At 42.3% G+C, this 16,096-nt stretch overlaps 1 protein-coding gene across 2 annotated transcripts in view; it reads left to right on the top strand.

The window, feature by feature from the left end:
* The window catches only part of orc5 (origin recognition complex, subunit 5), a 111,562-nt gene that overhangs the window by 32,596 nt on the left and 62,870 nt on the right, over positions 1-16,096 (top strand). For both annotated transcript variants that reach the window (XM_078553218.1, XM_078553219.1), the window contains exons 8-9: positions 5,137-5,185; positions 7,617-7,707. In XM_078553218.1, coding sequence (XP_078409344.1) covers positions 5,137-5,185; positions 7,617-7,707 — 140 coding nt within the window. The remainder of the gene's footprint in view (positions 1-5,136; positions 5,186-7,616; positions 7,708-16,096) is intronic.

Here is a 16,096-nt window from a genome sequence, read left to right on the forward strand (position 1 = left end):
TAGTCTGGGTGCTTTGATGTACTAGTTTGAGATGTAAGCAGAGAGATAGCATGCATTTGCATTTTTTGAATAGAGCATTCAAGAACTGGGGTGAAAACATGCCTTTTTAACAGATACTAAGCCATATGTCTATATCACTAATAAAATAGGTATTATGAAAAGGGTTTCATTGTTAAATGGTGAAGTTCAAAGAGTTTGTTGATACAGTGAGAATTAACATTCAGTGGGGCTGGTAGGTATAACTTAGTTGTTTTCGGGTGTGCAGGCAGAGGCAATGTAAGATCAAAAAGCAGCTGTAAGCCTCCCAACTGGCTCCACAGTGAAAAGAATCTCATTTTGAGTTCGTACGATGAAAATACTTTGCCTGGTGTTTTGGTTAAGTCTATGGGTTGTTGTTGCCATAATGGAGATTAGTTTGGGAATTTGTTAAAAGTTATGATAGTAATTTGTAGCTATATGTACATATATTTTATAATGTAAATTAATAAAATGTTTCATTTAGTTTAATGTAAAGCCTCAGACTAGTGGACTGACTACTGAGTTTAGAGTCGCATCTCAAACATAACACTTAAAATTATTGATTATGACAGTTATTTAAAGTTTCCCTCTGGGATTTTAAAATAACTCCGCTTTACCAACTGCATCGGTCATAACATTGAAGTGCCAGGAATGCCACAATAATGTTTCAATGAGCTGACCTCGCATTATTCCTAAAACCAAAAGCGAAATGCTGCAGAAATGTGAAATAAAAATAGAAAATGCCAGAAAGCAGGTTAGGCAGCATCTGTGAAGGCCCTGCAGAGGTGAGCTTGAAGGCAGTTGGGAGCAAGGTTGGAAATAAGGACATTAGGTCGATGCCTTGACACATTCCGCCTCCCAACAATCTTGCCAGAGGCAGGTGAACAACAAGAGTGACTGCCTACCTATGTAGCAGCGCCGAGTAGTCAGGATCAGTTAAGGCATTAACAAAGGGGTGGGCAATGTCCGTCAGAATCTTCCTAGATAAAAGCAAAATACTGCGGATGCTGGAAATCTGAAACAAAAACAAAAATAGCTGGAAAAACTCAGCAGGTCTGACAGCATCTGTGGAGAGGAAGACAGAGTTAAGGTTTCGGGTCCGTGTGACTCTTCATCAGAACTAAAGAAAAATAGAAACGAGGTGAAATATAAGCTGTTTGTGGGGGGTGGCACAGGTGGAGCTGGATAGAGGGCCAGTGATAGGTGGAGGCAAAGAAGAGATTGCCAAAGTTGTCATAGACAAAAGGACAAAGGGGTGTTGATGGTGGTGATATTAGCTAAAGAATGTGACATTAAGGGTAGAAAGCAGGACGAGCAAGTGACAGATGGCCCTAGTGCGGGTGGGGTAGGGGGAAGGGATCGAAATAGGCTAAAAGGTGGAGATAAAACAATGAATGGAAATAAATTTTAAAATAATAATAGAAATAGCTGGGAAAAGAAAATATATATGGATCGGAAAGGGGGTGGGGCTGGAGGAGAAAGCTCATTTTCTGAAGTTGCTCGGAAGGCTGTAAAGTGCCGAATCGGAAGATGAGGTGCTGTTGCTCCAGTTTGCGTTGAGCTTCACTGGAACATTGCAGCAGGCCAAAGACGGGCATGTGGGCATGAGAGCAGGGTGGTGTGTTGAAATGGCAAGTGACAGGGAGGTCTGGGTTATCTTCCTAGTGTTGGAGCAGATTCTCACTGAGTGTAGAGTCAGGTAGTTGCATGGATGTTGCCTCCTGTCAGTAGGCCAGGTGGCCATTGGAACAAGTGTCTCAATGACAGGGCCACACGTATGAAAGGACACATCTGCTGCCCAAACAAATCCCCCAGTGGGTTTTCCCTTCAGTATGGTGGCCCTCCTGGCTTGGGACCTCTTTATTTTTGAAATTATATGCACGTTTCCGTTGGGCATGCCAGCCGTCCAAGGCTGGGGATTCTCTGGAACCCACAAGCCATCCTTAACTGTCTCGAACCAACAAGAGGGAAGAACATACTTGACCTCATCCTCACCAGCCTGCCAACACAGATGCATCTGTCCATGGCAGTATCGGTAGGAGTGACCATCGCACAGTCATTGTGGAGACGAAGTCCTGCCTTCATATTGAGAATACTCTCCATTGTGTTGTTCGGCACTATCACCATGCTAAATGGGATAGATTTTGAACAGATCTAGCAACTCCAGACTGGGCACCCATGAGGCGCTGTGGGCCATCAGCAACAGTAGAATTGTATATAACCACAACCTATAACCTCATAACCTGGCACATCCCCCAATTTACTATTACCATCAAGCCAGGGGATCAACCATGGTTTAATGAAGAATGCAGGGGAGCATGCCAGGAGCAGCAAAAGGCATACCTAAAATGAGGCGTCAACCTGGTAAAGCTATAACACAGGACTACTTGCGTGACAAGCAGCATAAGCAGCAAGTGATAGACAGAGCTAAGCAATCCTACAACCAAGGGATCAGGTCTAAGCTCTGCAGTCCTGCCAGCCGTGAATGGCGGTTGACGATTAAGCAGCCCACTGGAGGAGGAGGCTCCACAAATACCCCCAACCTCAATGATGGAGCAGCCCAGCACATCAGTGCAAAAGATAAGGCTGAAGCATTTGCTACAATCTACAGCCAAAAGTGCCGAGTGGATGGTCCATCTCGGCCTCCTCCAGAGGCCCCCAGCATCACAGATCCCAGTCTTCAGCCAATTCAGTTCACTCCATGTGATATCAAGAAATGACTGAAGGCACTGGATACTGGAAAGGCTATGGGCCCTGACAATATTCCGGCAATAGTGCTGAAGACTTGTGCTCCAGAACTTGCCTCGCCCCTAGCCAAGCTGTTCCAGTACAGCTACAACACTGGCATCCCTCCAGCAATGTGAAAATTTCCCAGGTATGTCCTGTACATACAAAGCAGGACAAATCCAACCCGGCCAATTACTGCCCCATCAGGCTATTCTCCGTCATCAGTGAAGTAATGGAAGGGGTCATCAACAGGGGTTATCAAGCGGCACTTGCTTAGCAATAACCTCACCGACGCCCAGTTTGGGTTCCGCTAGGGCCACTCAGCTCCTGACCTCATTACAGCCCTGATTCAAGCATGGACAAAAGAACTGAACTCCCGAGGTGAGCTGAGTGTGACTGTCCTTGACATCAAGGCCGCATTTGATCAAGCGCGGCATCAAGCAGCCCGAGCAAAATTGGAGTCAGTGGGAATCAGAGGGAAGACTCTCTGCTGGTTGGAGTCATACCTAGCATAAAGGAAGATGGTTGTGATTGTTGGAGGCCAGTCATCTCAGCTCCAGGACATCATTGCAGGAGTTCCTCAACGTAGTGTCTTTGGCCCAACCATCTTCAGCTGCTTCATTAATGACCTTCCTTTCATCATAAGGTCAGAAGTGGGGATGTTCGCTGATGATTGCACAATGTACAGCACCATTCGCGACTCCTCAAATACTTAAGCAGTCCACGTCCAATTGCAGCAAGACCTAGACAATATCCAGGCTTGGGCTAACATGGCAAGTAACATTTGAGCTACATGAGTGTCAGGCAATGACCATCTCCAACAACAGAATCCAACCAGCACCCCTTGATGTTCAATGCCATTACTAGCACTGAATCCCTCACTATCAACATCCCTGGGGGTAACCATTGACCACAAACTGAACTGGACTAGCCATATAAATGCTGTGGCTACAAGAGACTAGGAATCGTGCGACGAGTAACTCACCTCCTGACTCTTGAAAGCCTGTTCACCATCTAAAAGGCACAAGTCAGGAGTGTGATGGAATACTCCCCACTTGCCTGGATGGATGCAGCTCCCACAACATTCAAGAAGCTTGACACCATCCAGGACAAAGGAGCCCGTTTGATTGGCACCACATCCACAAATATTCACTCCCTCCACCACCAATGCACAGTAGCAGCAGTGTGTACCATCTACAAGATGCACTTCAGGAATTCACCAAGGCTTCTTCAGCAGCACCTTCCAAACCCACGACCACTACCATCTAGAAGGACAAGGGCAGCAAACAAATGGGAATACCACCACCTGGAAGTTCCCCTCCAAGTCACACGCCATCTTGACTTGGAAATATATCGGCATTCCTTCACTGTAGCTGGGTCAAAATCCTGGAACTCCCTTCCTAACAGCACTGTGGGTGTGCCTACACCACATGGACTGCAGCGGTTCAAGAAGGCAGCTCGCCACCACCTTCTCAAGGGCAATTAGGGATGGGCAATAAATGCTGGCCCAGCCAGTGAAGCCCACATCTCATGAATTAATTTTTTAAAAATTGGATGATGGAGGTGACCAATTTAGGAGGCTGCTTCCTGGAAGATCATGCCAGAGCACGCATGGCAGACCAGTGCAGGGTTGGGACCTGGAAAATGGTTCTGACTCCTGAAAATAGTCCATTAATACAAGAAAAGATTTGTTACCTTTTATCATAACTATAAAATAATCTGAGGATTGTAGGTGCATGCAGTGTCTGAGGTGTAGTAGTCAAAAAATGAAACACACAATTGGGCTAAATTGGTCATATTAAATGGCTATATTCAAAACTTCCTAATGTCGGTATTTAGTGTTTTAAGATTGAATGTAATAAGTTTTAGTCCTGTTAAAATGTGAACCACTTAATCATTTATGTATTGCCTTGAAGTCTCTAGCATAGGAAAGTTTCATTAAACTACCAATATTCCAGCTTATTCAATTTTTTGTTTGCAATTTATCAACATTGTATGTTAATGCTGGGAAATGGAATGTTATCCATTTTAGGCATCACATTGTTAGCATCAAGCAGTCCCAGAGGATATGTATCATGTTTTTGCTTGTGGATTTTGGCTTCCGATGCTCTCCTGCTTCAGTCTCAATTCTTAGAGCAACCTATACTGCACTGTTGTGAAATGTTAACATTTCTCCAATCCAATATCAATCCTCCTCTGACTACTTAGAGTGACATTGTTAATTTATCAGTGATTTGGAGAGAATGGGTTAACACTGAATGTGATTTATTTAAAGCTAAAGATGTCTTACTTTTCTTTTGCACACTAGCAGACAACGAGGTTTGATTTAACAATTGGTGGCAATGAATTGAACTAACATTTTGACTGAAGGGCTCATTTGTTCTTTTTCAGGCTGCACTAAATTTTCCAAAGTTCTGTGAGCCCGTAGAAAGAGGAGATGGTAAGCCTTAGAGAAGGAGATTTAATTTCTGTTTTTAAATAACTGCATTGAGGAAAATCCTTCCATTTAAAATGTTTAAAAATTATTTAGTTGGCCCTTGCCATTGTAAGATTATTTGATAATTGGAAAAGGTAAAGGGTGAATATAAATATAAACCTTGCCCCATTGTTGAAGTTATGTTGAGGTGCTTTCCAACTGAAAGAAAATGTAACTGTAATTTCTTGTAATAGCTTTATTTGGAAAAAAAAAATTGGTGGTTAAAATTCCTTTTAGGCTACTACCTAGCAGCCTGTTTTCTCTCAAATTAGGAGGGCATGACAGACTACAGATGCTGCTATTCAATGAATAGCTGACAAGAAATGCTGCTCTGCAAAATAAAGTTTAAGGTGCAGCAATCTGCAGCTACACAGGGTGCCATTTAAAAGTTCAGTTAACAGCAAACTGAGGAAAATTGTTCAAAATTACACATTTGCAAGATGGATCAGGTTAATGAAGACCATTCATCCATCCTAGATGAATTGAAAAAAAAACTTTCCTCCTGCCCCCCACCACATCCAAAATTCAGTAGCTGGCTGTTTCATTTAATGATTCCTGGCATTTTGCTGCACTCGTGCACCTGCAAGTCCATATAAAGTGTCGGATCACACTCCATCCTAAATTTGTCATTTGCAAGTCATGTGTGACTGTTCAAGTGATGGTCTAAATTTATCTTTTGTATCAGTTTGCTACTTTGTATTCTTCTTGAGGGTCCCTTCTTAGGCACCAACATTCAAAGCTTTTCCTGCCTTTCCTCTTAAGTTATTTGATGCTAGGGATCTTTGCACTCCCTCAAGGCCTTCCATATTGCCTTTGCATCTTAGTGACCAGACCTGAGATACGAGATTATGAACAAAGCGGTATATTTGCTTTTTGTTGCTGCTGCAAATTGGAACATGTAAAGTGTCAAGTGCACTACTCCTCTAGATTCATTTCAACTTCATGTAAAATATATTTCAGCACCACTCATAGGGTAACCATTGCAACTGATATTCCCCTCTGTACACTACTTAGACTTATTCATTGCAAGTTTAATTTATTATTGTTCTGCTCACTTCAAATTTTTTCTAAGTAATGATCCCTGGCACTACCTCCAATTCAATTGCTCCTATTCCTTGGATAGTATCATTTCTGAATTTGACTTTGTTAAAATTAGACCCCACATTCTGCCACTAGAGCTACTTGGTGTACATCTAAGCAATAATTAGTGACAAAGCATGAATTGCAATGTGTGTTGTCTGGTCAGTCATGTGACTGGGTATTAAGAAAGGTGCTTGTTTCATTAACCAGCAATTGTGCATGGCAGAAATGAGAAATACAGTGTCTTTGTTACTACTCTTATCACTATCTGATCATGGTGAAGAATGTATGCATGTCTACATTGCTTGGCAGGTTCAAATAAGTCAATTAAAAGAAGAGTGAACTTATAGATGGGTATTATCGTTTGTCGTTATGCAAAATAATTTTCCTCAGTTTTACTTTTTTATTCCGCATTTTTCATCTTTGTGGAGCTATAAAAAAGAATCTGCAGAGAAGATTTGCCCCAATTATGTCAGGCTGATATTCTGTACACAGAATTTGCTTCATTGCATAGCATCGTCATTTGACCACCGCATGGATACAAATGAGTTTTGTTATATTATTGCCAAATTCTGCTCACTATGAGCTAACTACATTATTTGTAAAAATGCTTATTCTATCTTTAACTTCTTCACTGAAGATGATTCTGAATCACAAGTCCAGACATGGAATTTTTGCTGCCATCACCTGAAGGATGCCACACTAAATCTATAGTACATTTGCTGCTCTGCTCTTCGACGCTGATTGGTACTCAGCTGCAAGGTCACAAATATAATGTGGTTGCTTTTTTTTTCTTCTGTGTGGGAATTGAAGTTCAGGACTTCTTGCAAGTCATGCATCTGTAAGCAACTTTGAAAAAGGATGAGATAAGGCATATAAGTAGTCTTGCTTGAGTTGCTTTGTAGTGTATTCCTCAGAGCAGCCCTTAAGCAATTTACTACATGTGGATTGTGGCTCTCAACTAAATACCTTAGCGTTGCATGTGTACTTTGTGTCTCACCGTGACAGCAAGGCAGCTACATGGCATGTTCTGTTGTCTTTAGTTTAACAATTCAATCTGAAAAGCAATTTGTTTTTACCCTGTTTGAAATTCTGCTTAAATTTAGCTTTGTAGAGTTTCTAGTTTTGCCATAATCTATTTGTATGCGGGCACTGAAGGAATGAAGAAGCATGTTAGACTTCTTAATTTTGATTTTCCTTGTTGCTTGAATGTCATTGGAATATTGCTGACATTGGGGACTGAAGTTATTGTGATACAGAGGACAGAAAGAAAATGCAGACACAATGATTCAAAAAGCTAATGTTTTTCTTCAAGCCAAAGAAGAGGATGCTCATCGGTTGTGGAAAAACATTGAACCGCACCTGAAAAAAGCAATGCAAACAGTTTATCTGCGAGAAATCTCAAGGTAATCACCTGATGAATAAAAAGTATAGCCACTCAATGATATTTTGCCATCTAAAATGGGGGAAGTGAACATGAGCATCCCAGCATATTATCAGAGTCAAAAGTTGTGGCTCTTGAATATGACATATATTCAAGATGTGGCATGAATCTTGCCACAGATTCATGTGGCAAGCAGAATGGCTCTAATTATTTTTCAAGGCAGAAAATACTTCGGTATTGGTTTCTAGCTCAGCGCAAATGAGACATGACCAGGGTGACAAAGATAAAGACCAACCACCAAGACTCCGAGATCTTGCAAGGCGCATTTTGCTAGTGACTGTAATGTTGACTAAAAGAAGTTCACTTGATTTTGTTAAGCTGGTGGTGTCAAATTACAAGAAGAGTTTAATGTCTCCCAGCCACAGGCCTTCTCATGTTGCATCACACATATATACAGTTCTAGTTGCCTTAATTGAATTTCCTACTGTGAGGCCACTAGTTTTCACTGCATGGAAAAACAGTAGATACTGCAGGGAGAGAGCACAATAGAGATCTTGTCCCATGTGTTAAATCCCCCAGTTTATTGTACACTACAACCCTTGACCTCTTATTTTGGTTTCTTTACAGAATGTGATGTGTTGAACATGTCCCAATTCAATACATGTTCCATTTTTGTACTACTGCTGGATTACTATTTACATTTATTCTCATAATCTGTCAGAACAGAAGTTTTTTTTATTGCAGACAGACATCCTATTATCTTTATTTTCCACTGAGATTATGGTGGGATGTTGGTGAGACTGAGGAACTAGTTGCATATGTGGAAGTATGAAGATATATTTAATGATTGGCATCCCATCCACCATCTTAAACAGTCACTCTCTCCACCACCGACACACAGTAGCTAGAGTATATACCATCCATAAGATGCACTGCAGCAACTTGCCAAGGCCTTTCTGATATCACCTTCCAAATTTGCGACCTCTGCCACATAAAAAAAACTGCAGCAACAGGCTCATGGGAATCACCAACACATACAAGTTCCTCTCCAAGTCGCACACCATCCTGAATTGTAATTATATCACCATTTCTTCATTGTTGCTGGGCGAAAATCCTGCAAGTCCCTACTTAACATGGACTGCAGTGGTTCAAGAAACTCACCAACACCACCTCGAGAGCAATTAGTTAAATTCCCATAAATGAATTTTTAAAAAAGGTTGATTTTTGGATTATGTGAAATTTATGTCTTTACAATAAGACTAATAATTTACTTGCATCAAGCACAGCAAAAATTTTGAACATACAAGTTTTACAAGATATAAAGGAAAATTTTGTATTTAAATAGCACTATGTAGCCATCAATAATGTTTCCGAGCCCTTCACATTACAAAAAATACTTTGAATTGCTGTGATTTCTTAAGTAGACAAATAAGGTGGCATCTTGCACACAGCACAATGCCATTATGGCAATAACGCAGGTGGAAAAAAATTGGTCTCTTTTCATAGCATTAATTGAAGAAGAAATATTGGCTTAGACATTGGGAGGCCTCCCTGTGCATAGGTTGTGTGATCTTTAGCATCCATCTAGACCATTGGAACTTGCAGAAGGAGCCTTGATTTAATGTCTTACCCCAAAGGATGGTATCTCTGGTCATGCAGCACTCTCTGTGGAGGGCCACCTTTAGATTGAGGTGGCAATCTTGATATATGGCTTGAATTTGACATCTTCTGAACCAGATTTGGAACAGTTAAACCTACTGAGCAAAGCTGATGCAAAATTTTAGTAAGTAGTAGGGATCACCATGGCTTTACTCATGGATACCTGTGGATAGTCTGGGGCCTGGAGCATGATGGCGATATTTAGCTAGGAACTTGACTTGTCTCTTTATGTGGCCCACCTCTGCTTTAAAGTTTAATCTATATTCTTGTTATTTTCATAGGTCTCAGGCTGCAAATAAAACCGATTTTCATTTTCTTATTTACTATTTATTCATTAAATGAGGCAATGGCTCTGTTATGATCCCTGCTGCGGTCACCCCTGGACAAGCCTGATTCCAGATAGGAACCCAGCTTGATAGATCCTAACTTTTATTTGTTTGTATGGAGATGTGGAGAGGGGCTCCTGGAGTCAGCTGATGAATTTTTAACAAAAGAATAAAACCTAAAGAAAAGATGAACTATATTACAATATTCCTTCACCCAAAACTATACAGATATATACGGACTTGTAAGGATAACACCAGTTACAAAAACTATCTTATACTCTCATGTTCCCAGTAGGTACACAGTCCATGTAAACTAGTAGGCACCCTGTGGTCAGACACACCACACCCTGAAACCAAGTAACAGATGCCACCTCAATCAGATGCTATGGATGTCTCATCAACTCCCCCAGACCCTTGTCACACTGTGAACCAACCAGTCTCACTGCACTCTGTCTTTCACACAAGGGTTTCCAACCTCCACTCTCCAAGAACTTGCTTTGGAATCTTCTCCCAAACCAAAGCTTTCTTTCAGGTGCCTTCCACAAGATTTCACCTCCAGGGTTTCGAACTCTTCTTCTGATGTTCCTCTTCCCTGGGTCACCACATGCATTCAAGCTGTCTTCCAAGCACTCTGTCTCACTGACTCAGTGCCAACAGTACATCACTGCTTCACAAACCCATAGCAAAGAGTTACAGACCTTCACCTGTCTCTTTGGACCTTCTTGCCTCTTGCAAGCTGTTCTCGCTTTAAGTCTGCTTTCTGCAGCTTTTGTCTCTTTAAATTTGAAGCTTGGAGTCTTTCTCTCTGCCCCTTACTCTTAACTTCACTTAACAGGACTGTTTCCAGGTCCCTACACTTCCTTTGACTAGAAGGTCTTCATTGGACTCTCCCCTGTTTCTGTCTCACTCCTTTGGCTTTGGGACCTTTTGGTTCTTTTGGGAAATCTGCAGCTCCCTCTCCCAGTGTCCCGTCTCTCTGGAGTCCTCATAGAGTCACAGAGGTCTGCAGCACAGAAAAAGGCCCTTCGGCCCATTGAGTCTGTGCCAGTCAAACAAAGTACCTAACTATTCTAATCCCATTTTCCAGCACTAGGCCCATAGCCTTTTATGCCATGGCATCACAAGTGCACATCCAAATACTTCTTAAATGTTATGAGGGTTTCTGCCTCTACCACCCTTTCAGGCAGTGAGTTCCAGATTCCCACCACCCTCTGGGTGAAAAAATTCTTCCTCACATCCCCTCTAAACCTCATGCCCCTTACCTCAAACCTATGCCCCCTGGTTATTGATCCCTCCACCAAAGGGAAAAGCTCCTTCCTGTCTACCCTATCTTTGCCCCATATGATTTTATACACCTCAATCATGTCCCCCCTCAATCTCCTCTGCTTCAGGGAAAATAACCCCAGTCTATCCAATCCCTCCTCATAACTAAAACTCTCCAGCCCAGGCAACATCCCGGTAAATCTTTGCACACACTCTCGTGCAATCACATCCTTCCTATAATGCGGATTCCAGAACTGCACGCAATACTCTAGCTGTAGACTTACCAACATTTTATACAGTTCCAGTATAACCTCCCTGCTCTTATATTCTATGCCTCGGCTAAGAAAGGCAAGTATCCCATATACCTTCTTAACCACCTCATCGACCTGTCCCGCTACCTTAAGGAACCGGTGGACATACACACCAAGGTCCCTCTGATCCTCGGTACTTCCCAGGGTCCTATCATTCATCGTGTATTCCCGTGCCTTATTTGTCCTGCCCCAGTGCATCACCTCACATTTATCCGGATTAAATTCCATTTGTCACTGATCAGCCCATCTGACCAGCCCGTCTGTATCCTCCTGTAATCTAAGGCTATCCTCCTCACTATTTACCACCCCACCAATTTTCGTGTCATCCGCAAACTTACTGATCAACCCTCCTACATCCAAGTCTAAATTGTTCATACCTACCACAGACAGCAAGGAACCCAACACTGGTCCCTGTGGAACCCCATTGGACACAGGTGACCTTCACCCTCTACTTCCTGCCACTCAGCCAATTCTGGATCCAATTTGCCAAATTACCTTGGATCCCATGGGCTCTTACCTTCGTTATCAGTCTTCCATGCGGGACCTTATCAAAAGCCTTGCTGAAGTCCAAGTAGACTACATCAAATGCGTTGCCCTCATCTACACACCTGGTCACCTTTTCAAAAAATTCAATCAAATTGGTCAGACATGACCTTCCCTTAACAAAACCATGCTGACTGTCCGTGACTAATCCCTGCCTCTCCAAGTGTAGATTAATTCTGTCCCTCAGAATTGCTTCCAATAGTTTCCCCACCACTGAGATTAGACTGACTGGCCTGTGGTTCCCTGGTTTATCCCTTCCTCCCTTCTTGAATAACGCACCACATTGGCTGTCCTCCAGTCCTCTGGCACCTCTCCTATGGCCAGAGAGGTATTGAAAATTATTGCCAGGGCCCCTGCTATCTCCTCCCTTGCCTCACTCAACAGCCTGGGATACATTTAATCCGGGCCTGGAGATTTATCTACTTTTAAGCCTACCAGACCACTTAGATCCTCCTCCCTTTCTATGCTAATTTCTTTAATTATATCACAGTCCTTCCGCCTGATTTCCATACCCATGTCATCCCTCTCATTTGTGAACACCGACACAAAGCATTCATTTAGAACCCTACCTACGTCTTCCGGCTCCACACACAAATTACCACTATGGTCCTTAATGGGCCCTACTCTTTCCCTAGTTATCCCCTTACTCTTAATTTTTTTTTTTTTTTGTGTTATCCCCTTACTCTTAATGTACGTAAAATAACTTTGGATTTTCCTTTATTTTACCTGCCAATGTTTTTTCATGCCCCCTTTTTGCTCTCCTAATTTCCTTTTTAAGTTACGCCTCCCTTTTTCTCTTTATCCAATCCTGTATATCCCTCAACATCCAGGGTTCCCTGGATTTGTTGGTCCCACCCTTTGTCTTTACAGGAATATGTTGGCCCTGTGCTCTCCCTATTTCCTTCTTGAATGAGTCCCACTGCTCTGATGCAGATTTAGCTAAAAGTCGTTGCTCCCAGTCCACTCTGGCCGAATCATATCTGATCTTATTAAAATCGGCCTTCCCCCAATTTAGAACTCTGATTTCTGGTCCATCCTTGTCCTTTTCCATAACAACCTTGAATCTAATGGAGTTATGATCACTATCTGCAAAATGCTCCCCTACTGATACCTCTACCATTTGCCCGGCTTCATTCCCTAAAATTAAGCCCAGGACCACACCATCTCTTGTAGGAACTTCTACGTACTGGCTTAAAAAGCTCTCCTGGATGCATTTTAGGAATTCTGCTCCCTCTGAACCTATCACACTATGACTAACCCAGTTAATTTTGGGAAAGTTGAAATCCCCCACTATTATTACCCTATTATTTTTACACTTCTCTGAAATTTGCCTTCATATCTGCTCTTCTATTTTTCTCTGTTTGGGGGTCTATAGTACACTCCCAGCATTGTGATTGTTACTTTTTTGTTTTTTAGTTCTACCCATATGGCTTCATTTGAGGAACCTTCTAAGATGCCATGCCTCCTTACTGCTGTAATTGATTCCGTGATCAATATTGCGATACCCCCTCCTCTTTTACCTCCTTCCCTGTCTTGCTTAAAGACCCTATATCCTGGAATATTGTGCTGCCAATCCCTCTCTCAACCATGTCTCTGTGACAGCAATGACATCATGCTTCCATGTATTAATTTGTGCCCTCAACTCATCTACCTTATTCATCAGACCCCTTGCATTAAAATAAATACCATCCAACCTTGCCAAACTCCCTTGTGCCTTAACTGGCCCATAATTTCTATGCCTTCCAGACTCATTTGCGCTCTCATCTAATTTTGGCTGTGCATCTCTCCCTGCTGAACTTCCTCTCAGGATCCCATCCCCCTGCCAAGTTAGTTTAAACCCTCCCCAACAGCACTAGCAAACCTCCCTGCAAGGATGTTGGTCCCATTCTGGTTCAGGTGCAACCTGTCCACCTTGTACAGGTCCCGCTGCTCCCAGAAATGGTCCCAATGTCCCAGAAATCTAAAGCCCCCCCCTCCTGCACCATCTCTCCAGCCATGCATTCATCTGGACTAACCTCCTATTTCTGTACTCACGAGTGCGTGGCACCGGAAGTAATCCAGAATTACTACCTTTGAGGTCCTGCTTTTTAATCTGTTTCCTAGCTCCCAAAATTCTGCTTGCAAGACCTCTTCCCTTTTTCTACCTATGTCGTTGATACCATATGTACCACGATCTCTGTCTTGTTTGCCCTCCCCCTTTAGAATGCCCTGCAGCAGTTCAGTGATATTCTTGACCCTGGCACCAGGGAGGCAACATACCATCCTGGAGTCACATCTAAGGCTGCAGAAATGCCTGTCTTTTCCCCTTACTATCGAGTCTTCTACCACTATTGCTCTTCCCCTCTTTTTCCTCCCCCTGCCCCATGCAGCTGAGCCACTCATAGTGCCATGAGCGTGGCTGCACTCCCCAGAGGAACCGTTACTCTCACCGTTTTCCAACAAGAAAAATGGTTCTCGAGCAAGATGCACCCTGGGGATTTCCTGACTACCTGCCTGACACCTTTCTTCTGACTGATGGTCACCTATTCCCCCTCTGTCTGCACTTCTGTAAGCTGTAGGGTGACCCTGTCTAAAAATGTACTATCCACAAAACTCAGCCTCACGGATGGACCTCAGCACCTCCAGCTGCCGCTCAAGCTCCAAAACCCGGAGCTCAAGTAGCTGCAGCTGGTAGCACTTCCTGCACATGTGGTCGGTCAGAGCGCAAGGAGCGTCTAGAACTTCCCACATGTTGCAGGCGGTACATAACACGTGACTGAGCTGTCCTGCTATGCCTCTAGTTGGAAATAAAACCCTTACTTTAAGTTAAATAAAGTATAAGAACGTTAAATTATTTGTGTACTTTAAATAAAAACTAGAACCCTTACCTTTCCTTAGCTTAATCTATTTTAAACTGGAGAAAAACACTTACACACTGCAAACCAATCAGCTCTCACCTTTGTGCTGACATCACCTTTTGAAGCTTCCCCACACCTGCGCTGGTTCTGATCTCCCTACCGCTTTCTTGCGTTGTCTTGTGATGTCACTGTTGTTATTTTCAACAAGAACTGACTGCAGGACGCTCTTCCCAGACTGCTTCACCGCAATGCTGACTACAGGACTGCTCATCCCAGACTGCTTCACAGCGATGCTGACTGCAGGACACTCATCCCAGACTGCTTCACAGCGATGCTGACTGCAGGACACTCTTCCCAGTCCTGGCTTCAAGCTGCTTAAAACTGCTATTTCGTTAGTTTTCCTGTGGGAGGGACCTGCCTCTCTGGACCCCTGTTGCTAGGCAACAGCACTATTTTTTTTCTACTCTTGTAGCTTGACTTCTCTTTAAGAGTCGTAAAACTCATTAGAAATGCAGGCACGTTTTTAAAGAGAAACTAAAACTCAATTTGACATTTCTTAACACACAGAAAAATACAAATCAAATTTAAACTTTAAAGCTAAAACTCATCCCTAACACCCACAAATACCAATATAACTTACTTAAACTATCTTTATTTCCTAACAGGCTTTAATGACCTTTTCCAAGCTTCCAGGTCCACAAACTGCAAACAGTACAAAGCGGAAAATGTAGCTCAATTTTAAGGAGGACTGAGTTACCTTGCCATCATGGGCTGAATTTCCAGAATTTTTAAGCTATATTAAACTTAGGGGTTATGGTTTGATGGCCACTTTATTAAAGCTATACTGAAAATGAATTGCCAAGACTTTGGGTGCCCCACTGAGCTGAGCAATTTTCATTCTTGTGAGAAAAAAATGTTTGTATTGTATGGATTGCTTCACGAAAGGAAAGCTAATCTACTCTGTGACTTTGCCAGTAAAAAGATGGAAAATAGAAAGCATTATAAGCCAGACAGATTTGTGCATATCAAATTGCTTAGTTATGTTCCTCAGAACAGTAAGTTCTATTCAATTAGATGTTTTAATTTGTTACCAGCAAATGAAAACACATTGGAATGACGTACTTGGGATTATCTTCAGCACCAAATGTAGAGTGCTTAACCACCAAGCTCCATTAGTAAAACCCAAACAACTTGTGCCATTTGCACTTCCTATTTGAGATTTTGTTCTGTTTGAACTTGTGAATTTGGTGCTTTCAAAAAAGCTGCAAAGTTATCTAAAAGATCTATATTCATTCCAGTTATCTTTCTCTGTGACTAAAATGATTTATTTAAAGGGGGATATTCCCATAATTGAAAAAGTTGGAGAATTTATTTCATTGTTTTGAGATTGAAGTGGAACTTTTGTTTTAAAATACAATGCCCTTTAAGAGAATGGAAAAATTATTGACTTGATTGATTTCTATAGTTCTGTG

The sequence above is a fragment of the Cetorhinus maximus genome, chromosome 12, assembly GCF_964194155.1.
Source record: "Cetorhinus maximus chromosome 12, sCetMax3.hap1.1, whole genome shotgun sequence".
In the NCBI taxonomy this organism is placed as follows: Eukaryota; Metazoa; Chordata; class Chondrichthyes; order Lamniformes; family Cetorhinidae; genus Cetorhinus; species Cetorhinus maximus.